The sequence below is a fragment of the Hyperolius riggenbachi genome, chromosome 7 (assembly GCF_040937935.1).
Source record: "Hyperolius riggenbachi isolate aHypRig1 chromosome 7, aHypRig1.pri, whole genome shotgun sequence".
Taxonomy (NCBI): Eukaryota; Metazoa; Chordata; class Amphibia; order Anura; family Hyperoliidae; genus Hyperolius; species Hyperolius riggenbachi.
In genome coordinates, this window is record NC_090652.1 from 2,446,246 (window position 1) to 2,468,998 (window position 22,753).

General features: G+C 50.7%; 1 protein-coding gene across 3 annotated transcripts in view; it reads left to right on the forward strand.

The window, feature by feature from the left end:
* Nucleotides 1–5,076: 5,076 nt before the first annotated feature.
* Nucleotides 5,077–22,753, forward strand: part of ROGDI (rogdi atypical leucine zipper) — a 60,978-nt gene continuing 43,301 nt past the window's right edge. Inside the window, exon 1 of one of the 3 annotated variants that reach the window (XM_068246411.1) lies at nt 5,077–5,246. In XM_068246411.1, coding sequence (XP_068102512.1) covers nt 5,208–5,246 — 39 coding nt within the window. In that variant the 5' untranslated portion in view covers nt 5,077–5,207. The remainder of the gene's footprint in view (nt 5,247–22,753) is intronic. The other 2 variants (XM_068246412.1, XM_068246410.1) reach the window with 2 other exon arrangements.

Consider the following 22,753-nt stretch of genomic DNA (forward strand, 5'->3'; position numbering starts at 1 on the left):
AAAAATACAAAAATAGTAAAAAAAAAAACAATAGAAAAATAAAGATAAATATTTATTAAAAAAAAATATATAAACTGGGGGCGATCAAACCCCACCAACAGAGAGCTCTGTTGGTGGTGGGAATCACTCATGTGCTGTGTTGTGCGGCCCTGCAGCTTGGCCTTAAAGCTGCAGTGGCCATTTTAGTAAAAATGTGCCTGGTATTTAGGGGAGTTTACCACTGTGGTCCTCAAGTGGTTAAAAATGCAAAGAAAAATGTTTTTTTAAACTCAAATGAGTTTAAAAAACATTTTTCTTTGTATTTTTAAAATCGATTTTCATACAAACCATAAGGTCTTTTTGAATAATTCTTTCTTATCTCCACTATTCTCCTTAAAGGAGTTATCAGGCGAACTAGCCCAAATGGGCTTTACTCACCTGGGGCTTTCTCCAGCCTCTTGCAGCCGACTGTCCCACGCTGACCGCTCCGCTCTCCGCCGCTGTCCCGGTCTTGATGCTCGTTATTCAGGCTCACCGCGGGGTCGGCCTTACTGCGGCTGTGCGAAGCGCCGCTGTCAATCATGGTCACGTGGGCTGCGGTGAACTGCACAGGTGGAGTAGTTCATGCACAATTACAGATGCTTACAATTACATAGGAAATTACGATGTTTCCTGAAATTTTGCTTTACCATGCGTAATTAATCATAGGCGTAATTTCTGCTCATCACTACTTCATACAGTATACTCCTATTTCTTGCAACTGGATGGCTTCACACACCAACTGAATAATTTAGGCCCTGGATACATGAAAGATATGTTGCAGCTGCGTAGCAATCCCCGCATTCTCAGATCAACAGGTTCTAATAATCTAGTCATACCCAGAGTCCACTTGGAAACTTTTGGTCCCAGAGCCTTCTGTCATGCTGCCCCTACGTTTTGGAACTCCTTACCTCAACAGATCAGGACAGCTCCATCCCTGGACATGTTTAAATCCAGACTGAAAACCCACCTATTTAGTTTGGCATTTGCAGAAATATAACTTTTGTTGTGTGAATACTTCATCCTACTAATTACTGAATCTGAGAGAGCCTAAGCGCTTTGAGTCCTATGGGAGAAAAGCGCTATATAAATGTTATTGTATTGTATAACTATACAAAGATACTAGAGCACTGTAGTGCCAAGCGCTCTACAGTGTCCTGAACCAGTGCCAACCAGAACAATAGTGTGTGAGCCAGGTATCCTCGGTGCACAGCCGGTTGTAAGATGACCTCAGAGCAGGACGGAGATATCAGAGGGCAGGATGTCCATACCTCCAGCTGCACTGCAGATCCTTGTGTCCTACCACAACAGACACCGTTTCTCTATCACCTGGTTTGGCAACCTTATGCCATCACCAAAACAAGTTGCTTTCCTGTCACAGACCAGCGTTTCCACTTTCTAATCATCATCCACAGATCCTCCTCAGACTGGTCATGTCTTAAGCTGGCCACTAACAGTCCAATTCTTAGTAAAAAATCATTTGAGCAATCAGATAAATATGGAAATAAAATGTCACACGTTGACACCATTAAGGAACCATGACCTGAGAGGGAGATGGAGGTAGACATTTATTTCCTGGGGTAAAACGTCACACGCTGAGGGCCGGTTCACATGGCTTCTGTCAGCGTGTCGGTCACATGGTCGCCTACAAGTGTGCAGAAAAGCGTTTGACGGCTTCTGCTGGTTTACACCCCCGCAGGGGACACAGAGGTGCAGCAGTGACGACCCCAGAAGCAGCGTGTTGCTACCAGGGTCTGCTGGACAACAGGAAAAATCAGGGAGGGAATGTGACGTTCACACAAACGGTACAAACGCTGCCCATTCACTTGATGATGAGCGACGCGTACAGCGGTAAATGTCTGTGCATACCTCCCAACTTTTTGAGATGAGAAAAAGGGACACAAGCCACGCCCCTGACCACACCCTCACCATGCCTCTAGTCACGCATACCATAAAGATTTCATAAGAAACACATGTTGTTTTATAATTCAAACCACACTGGTCCTTTCTATCCAGGTGCATTTTCCTTCATAGTAACATTTTATAATTAGAAATATATTAATTTAAAGGATGGGAATAAAGTTTAGAGTCAATCAAACACATTTTTTAGTAGAGAAATATATATATTTACATAGAAAGAGGGACGACAGAGGGACAGGGCTCCCAAAACGGGACTGTTCCTCTGAAAAAAGGGACAGTTGGGAGCTATGGTCTGTGTGAACTGGAGCCGTGTCTGATTGTGTGGCCTTCAAGCGCACGCTCACTAGCACGTTTCTGCTTGGTGTAGTTTACCATTTCCCCTCTAGGCCACCATAGACTCTGGGTAAGGACAGGATCCTACTGCGCATGCGGGGCAGCACAAATTATAGGGAAGCGCAATCAGACACCGCACCGGCCCTAAACCTGCGCTCACAAGTCCACATAACCACAAGAATCTGGTGAGGTGCCCCGCCACTGGCCCCCTGCTGGCTGCTCAGCCCAGAGCAGGAAGGATCTCCAGGCCCCTCCCAAGCTATAGCGGAGGGATCATCCAGCGCTTGTCGGACGGTCACACCGCGCCAGGCTTTATGCTAAGTACACACCATACAATCTTCTGTTGGAAAACATCTATGTGGCAGATAAATCTGACAGAAAATTGTATGGTGTGTACCGAGCAGCCTTTGATGAATTGATGCCACACCATACAATTTTCTGTTAGATTTACCTGCCAGATACATTGTTTGTTTTTCTATTTACAGCTGACTTGTGTGACCATAGCAAAAAATTGATAGAGGACTTCAGGTTCACTTATGGGAATCGCAGGGTAACGTACAGCAGCCTTTGCATCGCCCTGTGACACCCGGAGCACCGCCGACGCGACTCACCGCTGGTGCTGTGGCATGTGTCATAGATAATAATGGCCACTGCGACGGGGTAATGGCGGGGAGAATATTGCAACGCAACATGATGTTGTATTAATGAAAGGGGCCTCAAGTGCGACACCTCCCAACTTTCTGAGATGAGAAAGAGGGACACTTAGGGCTCGTTTCCACTATTGCGTTGTGAATCGCCGCGGTAAAAATTCGCATGCAGATGCGAATTTCACATGCGGGTGTATGTGAATTTTCATGCGAATTTGCATGAAAATTTGCATGAATGACGCTGTATGCGAATTTAACCATGGCAGTGCTGGTGTGCATTTACATTGATTTTCATGCGAATTCGCATACCAAAGCCGCAGGCGATTTCCCTATTAAATACATTAGTGGCGATTCGCATGCATTCCACTCGCAGGCGAATTCTGCGGCTCTTTTGTGAGTTTTTTCACCGCTGAAAAAAACGCACCTCAACAACGCTACAGTGGAAACAGGCCCATCCACTTGCATTACATGTGCGAATCCGCATGCATTGGACGCATAGTGGAAACGAGCCCTTAAAGTGGACTCAAATTAAAAATACAAGATTTCAGAAATAAAATCTATTTTCTAAAGTATAATAATAAATAGCAGCCTTTTTTCAGCTGCATGATAACAAATATAAAATATTTTACATTTATTGGAGGAATCCCTCCCTTCCTTTCATATTGCCGGGACAGAATCCGGCAGACTGGTGGAGGAGATGGTGTCCGGCAAAGGAGGAATTGCTAATGGCTGCCACCTGTATAACACTAGTTATGGAAAGAGAAGGGGGAAAAGCATGCACTGTAATGCTCATAGGCTGGAAGGAGTGTTTTATTAACCTTTGTGTCCGAGTGGTGCAACGAAATATTTTAAAATAGAAAAATGTTTGGTTTGGGTCTGGTTTAAGCCACATTCTGCAACACCCCTGATCACGCCCCTGTCACACCTAGTCACGCATACCATAAAGATTTCATAAGAAAAATATGTTGTTTTATAATTGAAACCACACTGGTCCTTCCTATCCTGGCTAATTTTCCTTCATTTTAACATTTTAAAATTAGTAATATATCAATTTAAAGGATGGCAATAAAGTTTAGAGTCAATCAAACACGTTTTTTAGTAGAGAATATATTTATTTACATAGAAAGAGGTACAAAGTCCTGAAAGAGGGACAAATGAGGAGTAAAAAGGGACAGAGGGACAGGGCTCCCAAAGAGGGACAGTTGGAAGCTATGCTGAAGTGTGACACCTCCCCCTTAGCATAGTTCCTCAATCAGATGTGCTGACACTGCATGGGGGTCATCAAGGCCACCCCTCTATCCTATAGCATGTGGGGCCTCAAGGTCTCAAATAGGCACCCGAAAAGTCTAGGCGTGAATTACAAGTCTATGTGGACTCTCAGACTTTCATTAGAAAAACAATATACTGAAATTTTTGGCTACTAAAAATGCCAATTTTTTTAAATGTTATTTTTTTTAATAAAAAAAATAAAATTAAAAAATGCTCCCCCTCCCTCCACATAAACAGTGCCAGCAGTGTGACAGGGGGGGGCTATGGCGGAATGGACCTGTGACCCCCCCAATATGGAACAATCCTGTTGGGATTTCTTCCATAATGGCTAAACATAGAGCACTGATGGCTGACCTTGGCACTCCAGCTGTGGTGGAACTACAAGTCCCATGAGGCATTGCAATACTCTGACAGCTCCAAGCATAACTCGGGGAGGCAGAGGCATGATGGGATTAGGAGTTTTGTCACAGCTGGAGTGCCAAGTGAGCCATCAATGACATAGAGGAAAACGCCGCATGGAGACATTTACCAGCGAAAAGGTGGGATTCGGTGACGCTGCATATATTTGCATAATTCTGCATGATTTGCATCTCATTAAGCAGACCTCGTGGGACAGCTGCGTGTGACGACATGACGCGGCGTGAGGTAATGCTGCTGCCATGGAGACCGAGCTCTGAAGCAGTCAGCCAATCACAGGGCCGGCAGGCGGGGAGGGCGGGGTCAGGCCGCACAGCAAAGGAGCCCGCAGCCAATCCCAGATCCGGCAGTGGGGAAGGGCGGGGCCAGGCACATCACAGAAGCCCGCAGCCAATCACAGGGCCGGCAGGCGGCGCAGCACAGAATCCCGCAGCCAATCAGCGGATGAACAGCTGCTCGGCCTGTCGGCTTCCCACGAGCGCAGAGCCAGGTGAGTCCTCCAATCAGGAGAGGGGCGGGACTATGGTCGGCCAATGAGGAGCGGCGGGGCGTGGCTGCGGGGTAGTGTAGAGGCTGCGGAGACTGAGCAGAGGGGAGAGGAGGATGGCGACAGCGGCGAGCAGCGCGGAGAGGGGAGTGCTGGTGAGACGCCGCTATCATGTTATATATACACTGCTATATGGGGGGAGGAGGAGGGGCTCTGCTCTGACACCGGATCACGTGATCATAATGGGGATAATGTACACTGAGGGTCACGTGATGAGAGGATAATACTATATAATGAAGGGTATGTGATGTGGTGTATATACTGATGGTCATGTAATTGGGGGTGCAGGGTTATAATATATACTGATGGTCATGTGATGGGGGTATAATACATAATGTACATCTTATTGTGTGTTCTCATGTTCTTCTGCTCCTTTAAGGGAACTGGAGCTGCAAAATGGAAAACAGACCTTACCTGGTGCTCCCTGCAGCCCCCCATAGCCTGTGAGGGGCCTCCGTGGCTCCGGTGGTGGCTCCGTAGGCTGCGTGACCCGGCCAGGAGTCGTGTGCAGCGGCGCATGCATAGCCTGTCTGCGCAGCCAGCTTTCTCATGCACCCATTGCCTTGAGCGTTCTGCGCATGCAGAGCCTGTCCGCGCATCCATCTTTCTCATGCACCCGTTGCCATGAGCGTTCTGTGCAGGGCTGTGGAGTTGGAGTCGTGGAGTCGGGCAATTTTGGGTGCCTGGAGTCGGAGTCGGGAAAAAATGCACCGACTCCGACTCCTAATGAATTTGTAACTGTAATTAAAATAGAAAATATGATAAAATGTTCTATTTCTCAGATAATAGTCATTAAAAATAATGTATATATACAGTAATAGCTGTGCTTAGTCCACAAAAATGAAATAAACCAATCAAAATTAGTTACTTGTGCTGCTTCAATAAAGCAGTCCCCGTATTTTTAAGGTCAGATATACATATCTGATTGTCACTGTATATATGATGCGTACACAGGAATCTCTTATATATACTAAATAACATCTATGCTGTAAGAATAAAGCCTGATGTGTAGCTGTGTTACTAATAGAGATGGTCAATGAGATGGAAATAATTCTGCACTGATGCTGATTTATGCAAATGTATGCACTCCCTTTGCTGATGAAATCAAATAATTTGATATGTTATTAAAATTTGGTTTGGTGACTACAAATTAAAGGGTACCTGAGACGGATGAAAAGTAAAGTTTTATACATACCTGGGCCTTCCTCCAGCCCCCTTCAGGCTAATCAGTCCCTCACTGTCCTCCACCACCCGGATCTTCTGCTATGAGTCCTGGTAATTCAGCCAGTCAGCGCAGTCCGGCCGCATGCCACTCCCACAGCCAGGAACATTCTGCACCTGCGCAATAGTGCTGCACAGGTGTAGTATGCTCCTAGCGGTGGAGTGTGTTCATGCGCACTACGCCAGACTGGCTCAAGTACCTGGACTCATAGCAGAAGATCCAGGTGGTGGAGGAGGACAACGAGGGACTGATTATCCTGAAGGCGGCTGGAGGAAGCCCCAGGTATGTATAAAACTTTAATTTCATCTGTCTCAGGTTTACTTTGTTACACAGTAGTACTATACTCTACATATGCACTCCTCACAGAGCTGCAGGGAATCCACTGAGAATGCTGTGCACATTGAACACAGAGGTGTTGTCTGTTTACAATCTCCTCATTCCCCTGCAGAGTACCTGCACATCATTCTTACATGTACCCACACTTACATTTCCTAGGGCCTGATAGATGTTCTTTGTTCCGGTTTGTACCTTTTACAAGTACTATTACTAAGGACTAGTTTTAGTCTAAAGGGAATAAATATAGTAGTCTACATATCCTTCTCACTTCAGTTGTCTTGTAAAATTCCTAAGCGTTGGCAGTTATGAGACGAATTTCATGTTACATACTTTTAATCAACAAAATTGTAATATGCAAATTAGAGGAGTCGGAGTCGTGGAGTCGGTGGAATCCTAAACTGAGGAGTCGGAGTCGGTGGATTTTTGGACCGACTCCACAGCCCTGGTTCTGTGCATGCATGGCCTGTCCGCACAGCCATCTTTCTTGTGCACCCATTCCCTTGAGCGTTCTGTGCGTGCATGGCCTGTCCACGCAGCCATCTTTCTCATGCACCCATTCTCTTGAGCATTCTGTGCATGCATGGCCTGTCCGCGCAGCCATCTTTCTTGTGCACCCATTGCCATGAGCGTTCTGAGCATGCATGGCCTGTCCGTACAGCCATCTTTCTTGTGCACCCATTGCCATGAGCATTCTGTGCATGCATGGCCTGTCCGCGCAGCCATCTTTCTTGTGCACCCATTGCCATGAGCGTTCTGAGCATGCATGGCCTGTCCGTACAGCCATCTTTCTCATGCACCCATTGCCTTGAGCGTTCTGAGCATGCATGGCCTGTCCGTACAGCCATCTTCCTTGTGCACCCATTGCCAAGAGCGTTCTGTGCATGCCTGGCCTGTCCGCGCAGCCATCTTTCTCATGCACCCATTGCCACGAGCATTCTGTGCATGCATGGCCTGTCCGCACAGCCACCTTTCTCGCCCACCCATTACCATGAGCGTTCTGCGCATGCATATCCTGTCCATGCAGCCATCTTTCTCTCACACCTATTGCCATGAGCGTTCTGCGCATGCGTGGCCTGTCCGTGTAGCCATCTTTCTTGCGCACCTGTTGCCATGAGCGTTCTGCGCATGCCTGGCCTGTCCGCACAGCCATCTTTCTCACGCACCCATTGCCATGAGCGTTTTGCGCATGTGTGGTTCTCAAAAGATTGAATCGCATATGTGCAGAACGTTCACAGCCACAAGTGCGTGATCGTGATGGGTGTGCATGCGCAGTCGCACACAACACAACTGCTGATGGATCTCACAGGTCTGGAGGAAGCCCCCAGGCAAGTCCAGATTTCCATTTTGCAGCCCTGCTTAGGGTCCCTTTAAAGGGAACCTGAACTCAGTAAAATGATTTAAAATAAACACATGACGCAGCTGCAAATGAATATTACGTACTTACCTCACCGTCAGTTCCTCTCAGAGGCTCACCATTTTCTTCTTACAGTGATCCCTTCCAGTTCTGACAGTATTTTGTCAGAACTGAAATATACCAGTTGCTGTCAGTTATATTTTAGCAGCTGTCAGTTACAACTGACTGTTCAAGGTAATGTCCCTGGTTTCCTATGGCTAAAGTGGGTGATATTAGTTTAACGCTGTGCTGACCTGGAAGTTGTTATGGGGCAATGGCCATTTTCAAAATGGAGGACAGAGAATTTCATTGACCACAGTGGACAAATGGGACACAGGAGAGGAGAAAGAGATTGAGTAGACTACATGGGAGGTAAGTATGACCTGTGTATGGTAGTTTTTTTTTTGTTTTGTTTTGTTTTGTTTCAGTTCAGGTTCTCTTTAAGATTCAACACTAAATATTATATATATCTCAACTGTACTGTCAGGCTGCTGGGAGCTCTAGTTACTGTATTTTAGAACACACCTGAGTTTAGAGGGGGAAAGGTTTTTCCAGTAGTGCTCTTCTGCGCATGGCAGGCTGCACGCACCTCGCCTCCCCATAATGTTCCTGCAGCTGGCAGCATTCTGCACCTGCGCGGTACTGCTTCTGACTATAGGGTGGCGCACACTGTCTGCATGTGCAGACTGAACACGTTAACTGAGTCGGAAACTGAGGGGCTGGGGAGGACGACAATTGAGTGGACAGATCACATGGGGCTGGAGCAGGGCTGTGGAGCCGGAGCAATTTTTGGGTACCCGGAGTCGGGGAAAAAATGCTCTGACTCCTAATGAATTTAAACTGTAATTAAAATAGAAAATATGATAAAATGTTCTATTTCTCAGATAATAGTATTCATAAATAATTTATATACACAGTAATAGCTGTGCTTAGTCCACAAACATGAAATAAACCAATCAAAATGAGTTACTTGTGCTGCTTCAATAAAGCAGTCACCGTATTTTTAAGGTCAGATATACATATCTGATTGTGACTGTATATATGATGTGTACACAGGAATCTCTTATATATACTAAATAACATCTATGCTGTAAGAATAAAGCCTGATGTGTAGCTGTGTCACTAATAGAGATGGTCAATGAGATGGAAATAATTCTGCATTGATGCTGATTTATGCAAATGTATGCACTCCCTTTGCTGATGAAATCAAATAATTTGATATGTTATTACAATTTGGTTTGGTGACTATGAATTAAAGGGTACCAAAGATGAATAAGAGGAAAAGGTTTATACATACCTGGGGCTTCTTCCAGCCCCCTTCAGGCTAAGAAGTCCCTCGCTGTCGTCCTCCGCCACCTGGATCTTCTGCTATAAGTCCCGGTAATTCAGCCAGTCAACGCAGTCCAGCCATGTGCCGCTTCCACAGCCAGGAGCGTTCTGCACCTGCGCAACAGTGCTGGGCATGTGTAGTACGCTCCCGGTGTCCAAGCAAACTAAGCAAGACTGGCTCAAGTACCTGTACTCATAGCAGAATATCCAGGTGGCGGAGGAGGACAGCGAGGTACTGATTAGCCTGAAGGGGGCTGGAGGAAGCCCCAGGTATGTATAAAACTTTAATTTCATCTATCTCACGTTTACTTTGTTACACAGTAGTACTATACTCTACATATGCACTCTACACAGAGCTGCAGGGAATCCACTGAGAATGTTGTGCACATTGAACACAGAGGTGTTGTCTATCACCCATAAACCTGGTTCAGATTGTACATGAAGAATGGGTAATAGAGGAAGAATCTCCTCATTCTCCTGCAGAGTACCTGCACATCACTCTTACATGTACCCACAGTTACATTGCCTAGGGCCTGAACCATGTTCAGATTGTACATAAAGAATGTGTAATAGAGGAAGAATCTCCTCATTCCCCTGCAGAGTACCTGCACATCACTCTTACATGTACCCACACTTACATTGCCTAGGGCCTGAACCATGTTCAGATTGTACATGAAGAATGTGTAATAGAGGAAGAATCCCCTCATTCCCCTGCAGAGTACCTGCACATCATTCTTATATGTACCCACACTTACATTGCCTAGGGCCTGATCCATGTTCAGATTGTGCATGAAGAATGTGTAATAGAGGAAGAATCCCCTCATTCCCCTGCAGAGTACCTGCACATCACTCTTACATGTACCCACAGTTACATTGCCTAGGGCCTGATGTTCTTCGTTCCTGTCTACCTTCTACAAGTACTCTTACCAAGGACTAGTTTTAGTCTATGACTAAAGGTATTAGAGGCAGAGGAGCAGCTGGACAGTCAGGCAACTGGTATTGTTTAAAAGGGAATAAATATGGCAGCCTCCATATCCCTCTCACTTCAGTTGTCTTTTAGAATTGCTAAGCATTGGCAGTTAAGAGATGCATTTCATATTCCATACTTTGAATCAACAACATTGTAATATGCAAATTAGAGGAGTCTGAGCCGGTGGAATCCTAACATGAGGATTTTTGTACCGACTGCACAGCCCTGGGCTGGAGGAAACCAGTATAAATCAGGCAGTATCACGTCTCAGATTTTCTTTAAAGTGAACCAGAGACGAAGCACCCTCATGTATTTTACCATGGAAATCAGTGGGAACATTAGAGAAAACACTTACCCTGCCCTCTGTTTCATCCTCACTGCTAAAAGTGTCTGTTATTAGCTGAGATAAGAATCCCGGACTGAGCATTGAGTCTGGCTTTGCTATAATGACTCAGCTATAATGATTCCTCAGCAAAGCCAGCAGGGGGCAGGCTTGGACTTGAAAAGACACAAAAGAACACAGTCTCAGCTATAATTATTCTGTAGCAAAGCCAGCCGACAGCTCAGTCGGGATTCTTATCTTAGAGGTGATAACAGGCAAATTAAACAGAGAACAGTGTAACAAAGAGCAGATTAGGTGTTTACTGTCATGTTCCCACTGATTTATAAGGTAAAATACATGAGGGTGCTTCATCTCTGGTTCTCTTTAAGGTTGGTTTTCCTGCGCGCAAAAACAAGAACGCAATTTTGCAAATTTAAGCAGAAAGATTCTCCAGTGACATTTATTAATGTGCGACTGACGAGTTTTCACACATTCACAATTTGCATGGCAATTTTAATAATTGTAAATCCAGCTTTAGGGCCATTTCATGCATTAGTCATGCATGTGTAATAATGGTGAGCCCAGCTTTGGGGCCATTTCACGCCCTCGTTATGCATGTGCGTTCCTGTGACTGCGGCTGCTTTTACTTACAGGGGTTGGACAAGATAATGGAAACACCTTGAAAATCAACAAAATATATGTTAATATGGTGTATGTCCACCTTTTGCGGCAATTACAGCCTCAGTTCTCCGAGGTATTGATTCATACAAATTGTGAATTGTTTCCAAAGGAATTTTAGCCCGTTCTTCAGTTAATCCACCCTCCAGATCTTTCAGAGACGATGGCGGTGGAAATCGACTTCTTACTTGAATCTCTAATAACGACCATAAATACTCAATAATGTTGAGGTCTGGGGACTGTGGTGGCCAGATGAGATGCTCAACTTCATTAGAATGTTCCTCGTGCCATTCTTTAACAATTCTAGCTGTATGGATTGGGGCATTATCATCTTGAAAGATGGCATTCCCCTCCGGAAACAGTTCTTGAACCATAGGCAGGGCTGTGGAGTCTGAGTCGGGCAATTTTGGGTACCCGGAGTCGGGGGAAAAAATGCACCGACTCTGACTCCTAATGAATTTGTAACGAATTAAAATAGAAAATATGATAAAATGTTCTATTTCTCAGATAATAGTCATTAAAAATAATGTGTATATATACAGTAATAGCTGTGCTTAGTACACAAAAATGAAATAAACCAATCAAAATTAGTTACTTGTGCTGCTTCAATAAAGCAGTCCCCGTATTTTTAAGGTCAGATATACACATCTGATTGTGACTGTATATATGATGTGTACACAGGAATCTTATATATACTAAATAACATCTATGCTGTAAGAATAAAGCCTGATGTGTAGCTGTGTCACTAATAGAGATGGTCAATGAGATGGAAATAATTCTGCACTGATGCTGATTTATGCAAATGTATGCACTCTCTTTGCTGATGAAATCAAATAATTTGATATGTTGCTAAAATTTGGTTTGGTGACTACAAAATAAAGGGTACCTGAGACGGATGAAAAGTAAAGTTTTATACATACCTGGGGCTTCCTCCAGCCCCCATCAGGCTAATCAGTCCCTCGCTGTCCTCCACCCCCTGGATCTTCTGCTATGAGTCCTGGTAATTCAGCCAGTCAGCGCTGTCCTGCCGCATGCCGCTCCCACAGCCAGGAACATTCTGCACCTGCGCAATAGTGCTGCGCAGGTGTAGTACGCTCCCGGCGGCGGAGTGTGTGCATGCGCACTACGCCCGACTGGCTCAAGTACCTGGACTCATAGCAGAAGATCCAGGTGGTGGAGGAGGACAGCGAGGGACTGACTATCCTGAAGGCGGCTGGAGGAAGCCCCAGGTATGTATAAAACTTTAATTTCATCTGTCTCAGGTTTACTTTGTTACACAGTAGTACTATACTCTACATATGCACTCCCCACAGAGCTGCAGGGAATCCACTGAGAATGCTGTGCACATTGAACACAGAGGTGTTGTCTGTCACCCATAAACCTTGTTCAGATTGTGCGTGAAGAATGTGTAATAGAGGAAGAATCTCCTCATTCCCCTGCAGAGTACCTGCACATCATTCCCACATGTACCCACACTTACATTGCCTAGGGCCTGATAGATGTTCTTTGTTCCGGTTTGTACCTTTTTACAAGTACTCTTACCAAGGACTAGCTTTAGGCTGGTTTCACAGTGGGACGTTACAGGCGCACGTTAGAGCAGCCTGTAACGCAGCCCACCGCACAGTAATGAAAAATCAATGGGGCTGTTCACAGTGCGGACGTTGCGTTACATTGTAACGCTGCGTCACAAGACAACGTACTGCATGCAGTACTTTGGACGCGGCTGAGCCGCGTTAGACTGCTTGCACATGCTCAGTAATGTTGGGGAGGAGCGGTGAGCGGGCAGGCACATGGCTAATTAATATGCACTGCACGTTATGACGTGCAGGGTTTACTTCCTGGAGCAGCCGCTCTGTGCGGCGATTGGCCGGCGGGACCACGTGATGCCGCATGCGCACAAGAGTGCGCATCACGGCATCACTGACGCCAGAGTGAGCTGCACAACGCGGCTCACTCTGACGTCCAGATCCAGCACCACCAGGCGTTGAGTTAGGGGGACGTTATGCGACCTTAACGCCCCCTCTAACGCAACGTCCTGGTGTGAAATTAGCCTTAGTCTAAAGGGAATAAATATAGTAGTCTAAATATCCTTCTCACTTCAGTTGTCTTGTAAAATCCTGAGCATTGACAGTGAAGAGACGAATTTCATGTTACATACTTTTAATCAACAAAATTGTAATATGCAAATTAGAAGTCGGAGTCGTTGGAATCCTAAACTGAGGAGTCGGTGGATTTTTGGACCGACTCCACAGCCCTGACCATAGGATGAACTTGGTCGCCCAAAATGCCTAAATAGTCTCGGCTGTTAATTCTTCCATGAAGGGAAATCGTTGGCCCGGTGGATTTCCAAGAAATAGCCCCCCAGATCATTACAGAACCCCCACCATGTTTTACGGTTGGGAGAAGGCAGTCTGGATGTAATGCTTCTTTCGGCTGTCTCCAAACGTACACTTGGCTGGAGGTCGGAAATAAGATAAACGATGATTCGTCAGAGAAAATCACATTTTTCCACTGCTCGAGGGACCAATTCTGGTGGTTTCTACAACACTCTAAACGCTGTGAAACATTTGTCTTTGAGAGCAGAGGTTTTCTAATTGCATTTTCTTGTGGAATCTAGATTTGTGCAGCTCCCGACGAACAGTTTTTATGGAAACTGGGTTTTGTAGGTGTTCATTCAGCTCTGCAGTGAGCTCCCAGAAAGCTCTGGAGGCCAAATGGCGCTCAGAAAAGCTCTTATAGTGTCTGAGCCCAGTCTGATCGGGGGCAGCTTGGCTTTGATGTTGGAGATTTGTGCTCTCCTGTTAAACATGCGACACCAGCGTGCAGGAAGAGATATGGAAGCAATGGGCGGAGTACAGCGAGGACATTGAACATAAAGAGATAACCGTCTGTTTATGGTAAACTAGTGACAGGCTGCTCTGTGACCTGGAAATGGAGCAAGGTCACAACATGCTGACACACAGACACTATACACAAAAGCATGTGTCACAAACACAGAATGCAACATAAACGTGTGTGTGACAATCACAGGAGGTGCACCTGCACACACTGCGTACAGAGCGATACAATGACACGCCCTGTCACACAGCACACAATATATGTACAGCGCTATGGAAGATGTTGGCACTATATCAATAAAAAATAATAATATACAGACAGCAGAAAAGCCTGGATAAGGCCTGGAGCACACCAAAACCCGCTAGCAGATCCGCAAAATGCTAGCAGATTTTGAAACGCTTTTTGTTATTTTTTGCAGCGTTTCAGCTAGCATTTTGCGGTTTTGTGAAGCGTTTTTGGTGTAGTAGATTTCATGTATTGTTACAGTAAAGCTGTTACTGAACAGCTTCTGTAACAAAAACGCCTGGAAAACCGCTCTGAACTGGCGTTTTTCAGAGCTGTTTGCGTTTTTCCTATACTTAACATTGAGGCAGAAACGCATCCACAATCCAAAATCTGCAGCAGCCTGGGAGTATGCGTTTCTGCAAAACACCTCCCACTCTGGTGTGCACCAGCCCATTGAGATACATTGGCCAAGCGTATCCGCACCCGCAAGCGGCTGCAGAAACGCTGAGAAAGCCGCTCGGTGTGCACCAGCCCTAACAGTAACCTGCGGGTGTGCAGTGGCCTCTATACATGCGTGAATCAAATAAGTGTTACCTACTTTATAACAGGAATAGCCCTGAATGGAACCTAATGAATAAAGCTGCTTATATTTTACAATAATTATGTATAAATGATTCTCAGTGTTAACCCATTTGTAAAAGCTTTCCTCTCCCTGATTTACATTCTGACATTTATCACTGGCGGTGACATCTTTACTGCTGGCAGGTGTATCATTGCAGATTTTTTTTTTCCCTTCTGTGAAACCGCTTGTCTCCCAGACAGAAGGCCGTGTGACATCATAGCCTAGGCTAAGCATCACTGGGGGAGGGGCTACATACCTATATTCAGCAATATGTAGCTATAGGAAGTGTTCCTGATGGTGAAACCAGGAAGATGACCATACAATTGGGTGTCCTGAATAAAATATTGCATTCTACTGTGATGTGTGTAAAGGACAGGGCAGAGCAATTAAAAAAAAATCTCAGTTGGATATATTGACCTCACCAGGTTGGAATCTTCTGCGCCTGCGCAGAACTCTCCAAACCATGTGAGTGGCGCGGCAAGCATTCGCACAGGAGATACCGACCTCGCCTGCGCAGAACTCTCCAAACCATGTGAGTGGCACGGCCGCGCACTCGCACAGGAGATACCGACCTCGCCTGCGCAGAACTCTCCAAACCATGTGAGTGGCGCGGCCGCACAGGAGATACCGACCTCGCCTGCGCAGAACTCTCCAAACCATGTGAGTGGCGCGGCTACGCATTCGCACAGACACAGAAGACACTGACCTCGCCTGCGCAGAACTCTCCAAACCATGTGAGTGGCGCGGCCGCACAGGAGATACCGACCTCGCCTGCGCAGAACTCTCCAAACCATGTGAGTGGCGCGGCCGCACAGGAGATACCGACCTCGCCTGCGCAGAACTCTCCAAACCATGTGAGTGGCGCGGCCGCACAGGAGATACTGACCTCACCTGCGCAGAACTCTCCAAACCATGTGAGTGGCGCGGCCGCACAGGAGATACCGACCTCACCTGTGCAGAACTCTCCAAACCATGTGAGTGGCGCGGCCGCGCATTCGCACAGGAGATACCGACCTCACCTGCGCAGAACTCTCCAAACCATGTGAGTGGCGCGGCCGCACACTCGCACAGGAGATACCGACCTCGCCTGTGCAGAACTCTCCAAACCATGTGAGTGGCGCGGCCGCACACTCGCACAGGAGATACCGACCACGCCTGCGCAGAACTCTCCAAACCATGTGAGTGGCGCGGCCGCACACTCGCACAGGAGATACCGACCACGCCTGCGCAGAACTCTCCAAACCATGTGAGTGGCGCGGCCGCACACTCGCACAGGAGATACCGACCTCACCTGCGCAGAACTCTCCAAACCATGTGAGTGGCGCGGCCGCGCATTCGCACAGGAGATACCGACCTCGCCTGCGCAGAACTCTCCAAACCATGTGAGTGGCGCGGCCGCACACTCGCACAGGAGATACCGACCTCGCCTGCGCAGAACTCTCCAAACCATGTGAGTGGCGCGGCCGCACAGGAGATACCGACCTCACCTGCGCAGAACTCTCCAAACCATGTGAGTGGCGCGGCCGCACACTCGCACAGGAGATACTGACCTCACCTGCGCAGAACTCTCCAAACCATGTGAGTGGCGCGGCCGCACACTCGCACAGGAGATACCGACCTCACCTGTGCAGAACTCTCCAAGCCATGTGAGTGGCGCGGCCGCACACTCGCACAGGAGATACCGACCTCGCCTGCGCAGAACTCTCCAAACCATGTGAGTGGCGCGGCCGCGCATTCGCACAGGAGATACCGACCTCGCCTGCGCAGAACTCTCCAAATCATGTGAGTGGCGCGGCCGCACAGGAGATACCGACCTCACCTGTGCAGAACTCTCCAAACCATGTGAGTGGCGCGGCCGCACAGGAGATACCGACCTCACCTGCGCAGAACTCTCCAAACCATGTGAGTGGCGCGGCCGCGCATTCGCACAGGAGATACCGACCTCGCCTGCGCAGAACTCTCCATACCATGTGAGTGGCGCGGCCGCACACTCGCACAGGAGATACCGACCTCACCTGTGCAGAACTCTCCAAACCATGTGAGTGGCGCGGCCGCACACTCGCACAGGAGATACCGACCTCGCCTGTGCAGAACTCTCCAAACCATGTGAGTGGCGCGGCCGCACACTCGCACAGGAGATACCGACCTCACCTGCGCAGAACTCTCCAAACCTTGTGAGTGGCGCGGCCGCGCACTCGCACAGGAGATACCGACCTCGCCTGCGCAGAACTCTCCAAACCATGTGAGTGGCGCGGCCGCACACTCGCACAGGAGATACCGACCTCACCTGTGCAGAACTCTCCAAACCATGTGAGTGGCGCGGCCGCGCATTCGCACAGGAGATACCGACCTCGCCTGCGCAGAACTCTCCAAACCATGTGAGTGGCGCGGCCGCACACTCGCACAGGAGATACCGACCTCGCCTGTGCAGAACTCTCCAAACCATGTGAGTGGCGCGGCAGCTCACTCGCACAGGAGATACCGACCTCGCCTGCGCGGAACTCTCCAAACCATGTGAGTGGCACGGCCGCGCACTCGCACAGGAGATACCGACCTCGCCTGCGCAGAACTCTCCAAACCATGTGAGTGGCGCGGCCACGCATTCGCACAGACACAGAAGACACTGACCTCGCCTGCGCAGAACTCTCCAAACCATGTGAGTGGCGCGGCCGCACAGGAGATACCGACCTCGCCTGCGCAGAACTCTCCAAACCATGTGAGTGGCGCGGCCACGCATTCGCACAGACACAGAAGACACTGACCTCGCCTGCGCAGAACTCTCCAAACCATGTGAGTGGCGCGGCCGCACAGGAGATACCGACCTCGCCTGCGCAGAACTCTCCAAACCATGTGAGTGGCGCGGCCGCACAGGAGATACCGACCTCGCCTGCGCAGAACTCTCCAAACCATGTGAGTGGCGCGGCCGCACAGGAGATACCGACCTCACCTGTGCAGAACTCTCCAAACCATGTGAGTGGCGCGGCCGCACACTCGCACAGGAGATACCGACCTCACCTGCGCAGAACTCTCCAAACCATGTGAGTGGCGCGGCCGCGCATTCGCACAGGAGATGCCGACCTCGCCTGCGCAGAACTCTCCAAACCATGTGAGTGGCGCGGCCGCACACTCGCACAGGAGATACCGACCTCACCTGCGCAGAACTCTCCAAACCATGTGAGTGGCGCGGCCGCACACTCGCACAGGAGATACCGACCTCGCCTGCGCAGAACTCTCCAAACCATGTGAGTGGCGCGGCCGCACACTCGCACAGGAGATACCGACCTCGCCTGCGCAGAACTCTCCAAACCATGTGAGTGGCGCGGCCGCACACTCGCACAGGAGATACCGACCTCGCCTGCGCAGAACTCTCCAAACCATGTGAGTGGCGCGGCCGCACACTCGCACAGGAGATACCGACCTCGCCTGCGCAGAACTCTCCAAACCATGTGAGTGGCCCGGCCGCACACTCGCACAGGAGATACCGACCTCGCCTGCGCAGAACTCTCCAAACCATGTGAGTGGCGCGGCCGCGCATTCGCACAGGAGATACCGACCTCGCCTGCGCAGAACTCTCCAAACCATGTGAGTGGCGCGGCCGCACACTCGCACAGGAGATACCGACCTCGCCTGCGCAGAACTCTCCAAACCATGTGAGTGGCGCGGCCGCACAGGAGATACCGACCTCACCTGTGCAGAACTCTCCAAACCATGTGAGTGGCGCGGCCGCACAGGAGATACCGACCTCACCTGTGCAGAACTCTCCAAACCATGTGAGTGACGCGGCTGCGCACTCGCACAGGAGATACCGACCTCACCTGCGCAGAACTCTCCAAACCATGTGAGTGGCACGGCCGCACAGGAGATACCGACCTCACCTGCGCAGAACTCTCCAAACCATGTGAGTGGCACGGCCGCACACTCGCACAGGAGATACCGACCTCACCTGCGCAGAACTCTCCAAACCATGTGAGTGGCGCGGCCGCACACTCGCACAGGAGATACCGACCTCGCCTGCGCAGAACTCTCCAAACCATGTGAGTGGCGCGGCCGCACACTCGCACAGGAGATACCGACCTCGCCTGCGCAGAACTCTCCAAACCATGTTAGTGGCACGGCCGCACAGGAGATACCGACATCACCTGTGCAGAACTCTCCAAACCATGTGAGTGACGCGGCCGCGCATTCGCACAGGAGATACCGACCTCACCTGCGCAGAACTCTCCAAACCATGTGAGTGGCGCGGCCGCACACTCGCACAGGAGATACCGACCTCACCTGCGCAGAACTCTCCAAACCATGTGAGTGGCGCGGCCGCACACTCGCACAGGAGATACCGACCTCACCTGCGCAGAACTCTCCAAACCATGTGAGTGGCGCGGCCACGCATTCGCACAGACACAGAAGACACTGACCTCGCCTGCGCAGAACTCTCCAAACCATGTGAGTGGCGCGGCCGCACACTCGCACAGGAGATACCGACCTCACCTGCGCAGAACTCTCCAAACCATGTGAGTGGCGCGGCCGCACACTCGCACAGGAGATACCGACCTCACCTGCGCAGAACTCTCCAAACCATGTGAGTGGCGCGGCCACGCATTCGCACAGACACAGAAGACACTGACCTCGTCTGCGCAGAACTCTCCAAACCATGTGAGTGGCGCGGCCGCACACTCGCACAGGAGATACCGACCTCGCCTGCGCAGAACTCTCCAAACCATGTGAGTGGCGCGGCCGCACACTCGCACAGGAGATACCGACCTCGCCTGCGCAGAACTCTCCAAACCATGTGAGTGGCGCGGCCGCACTCTCGCACAGGAGATACCGACCTCACCTGCGCAGAACTCTCCAAACCATGTGAGTGGCGCGGCCGCACAGGAGATACCGACCTCGCCTGTGCAGAACTCTCCAAACCATGTGAGTGGTGCGGCCGCACGCTCGCACAGGAGATACCGACCTCACCTGCGCAGAACTCTCCAAACCATGTGAGTGGCGCGGCCGCACACTCGCACAGGAGATACCGACCTCACCTACGCAGAACTCTCCAAGCCATGTGAGTGGCGCGGCCGCGCACTCGCACAGGAGATACCGACCTCGCCTGCGCTGAACTCTCCAAACCATGTGAGTGGCGCGGCCGCGCATTCGCACAGGAGATACCGACCTCACCTGCGCAGAACTCTCCAAACCATGTGAGTGGCGCGGCCGCGCATTCGCACAGGAGATACCGACCTCACCTGCGCAGAACTCTCCAAACCATGTGAGTGGCGCGGCCGCACAGGAGATACCGACCTCGCCTGCGCAGAACTCTCCAAACCATGTGAGTGGCACGGCCGCACAGGAGAGACCGACCTCGCCTGCGCAGAACTCTACAAACCATGTGAGTGGCGCGGCTGCACACTCGCACAGGAGATTCCGACCTCGCCTGCGCAGAACTCTCCAAACCATGTGAGTGGCACGGCCGCACAGGAGATACCGACCTCACCTGTGCAGAACTCTCCAAACCATGTGAGTGACGCGGCCGCACACTCGCACAGGAGATACCGACCTCACCTGTGCAGAACTCTCCAAACCATGTGAGTGGCGCGGCCGCACACTCGCACAGGAGATTCCGACCTCACCTGCGCAGAACTCTCCAAACCATGTGAGTGGCGCGGCCGCACACTCGCACAGGAGATACCGACCTCGCCTGCGCAGAACTCTCCAAACCATGTGAGTGGCGCGGCCGCACACTCGCACAGGAGATACAGACCTCGCCTGCGCAGAACTCTCCAAACCATGTGAGTGGCGCGGCCGCACAGGAGATACCGACCTCACCTGTGCAGAACTCTCCAAACTATGTGAGTGGCGCGGCCGCACACTCGCACAGGAGATACCGACCTCACCTGCGTAGAACTCTCCAAACCATGTGAGTGGCGCGGCCGCACACTCGCACAGGAGATACCGACCTCACCTGCGCAGAACTCTCCAAACCATGTGAGTGGCGCGGCCACGCATTCGCACAGACACAGAAGACACTGACCTCGCCTGCGCAGAACTCTCCAAACCATGTGAGTGGCGCGGCCGCACACTCGCACAGGAGATACCGACCTCGCCTGCGCAGAACTCTCCAAACCATGTGAGTGGCGCGGCCGCACACTCGCACAGGAGATACCGACCTCGCCTGCGCAGAGCTCTCCAAACCATGTGAGTGGCGCGGCCGCACACTCGCACAGGAGATACCGACCTCGCCTGTGCAGAACTCTCCAAACCATGTGAGTGGCGCGGCCGCACTCTCGCACAGGAGATACCGACCTCACCTGCGCAGAACTCTCCAAACCATGTGAGTGGCGCGGCCGCACAGGAGATACCGACCTCGCCTGTGCAGAACTCTCCAAACCATGTGAGTGGCGCGGCCGCACGCTCGCACAGGAGATACCGACCTCACCTGCGCAGAACTCTCCAAACCATGTGAGTGGCGCGGCCGCACACTCGCACAGGAGATACCGACCTCACCTACGCAGAACTCTCCAAGCCATGTGAGTGGCGCGGCCGCGCACTCGCACAGGAGATACCGACCTCGCCTGCGCAGAACTCTCCAAACCATGTGAGTGGCGCGGCCGCGCATTCGCACAGGAGATACCGACCTCACCTGCGCAGAACTCTCCAAACCATGTGAGTGGCGCGGCCGCACAGGAGATACCGACCTCGCCTGTGCAGAACTCTCCAAACCATGTGAGTGGCGCGGCCGCACGCTCGCACAGGAGATACCGACCTCGCCTGCGCAGAGCTCTCCAAACCATGTGAGTGGCGCGGCCGCACACTCGCACAGGAGATACCGACCTCGCCTGTGCAGAACTCTCCAAACCATGTGAGTGGCGCGGCCGCACTCTCGCACAGGAGATACCGACCTCACCTGCGCAGAACTCTCCAAACCATGTGAGTGGCGCGGCCGCACAGGAGATACCGACCTCGCCTGTGCAGAACTCTCCAAACCATGTGAGTGGCGCGGCCGCACGCTCGCACAGGAGATACCGACCTCACCTGCGCAGAACTCTCCAAACCATGTGAGTGGCGCGGCCGCACACTCGCACAGGAGATACCGACCTCACCTACGCAGAACTCTCCAAGCCATGTGAGTGGCGCGGCCGCGCACTCGCACAGGAGATACCGACCTCGCCTGCGCAGAACTCTCCAAACCATGTGAGTGGCGCGGCCGCGCATTCGCACAGGAGATACCGACCTCACCTGCGCAGAACTCTCCAAACCATGTGAGTGGCGCGGCCGCGCATTCGCACAGGAGATACCGACCTCACCTGCGCAGAACTCTCCAAACCATGTGAGTGGCGCGGCCGCACAGGAGATACCGACCTCGCCTGCGCAGAACTCTACAAACCATGTGAGTGGCGCGGCCGCTCACTCGCACAGGAGATACCGACCTCACCTGCGCAGAACTCTCCAAACCATGTGAGTGGCGCGGCCGCACACTCGCACAGGAGATACCGACCTCGCCTGTGCAGAACTCTCCAAACCATGTGAGTGGCGCGGCCGCACAGGAGATACCGACCTCGCCTGCGCAGAACTCTCCAAACCATGTGAGTGGCGCGGCCGCACAGGAGATACCGACCTCGCCTGCGCAGAACTCTCCAAACCATGTGAGTGGCGCGGCCGCACACTCGCACAGGAGATACCGA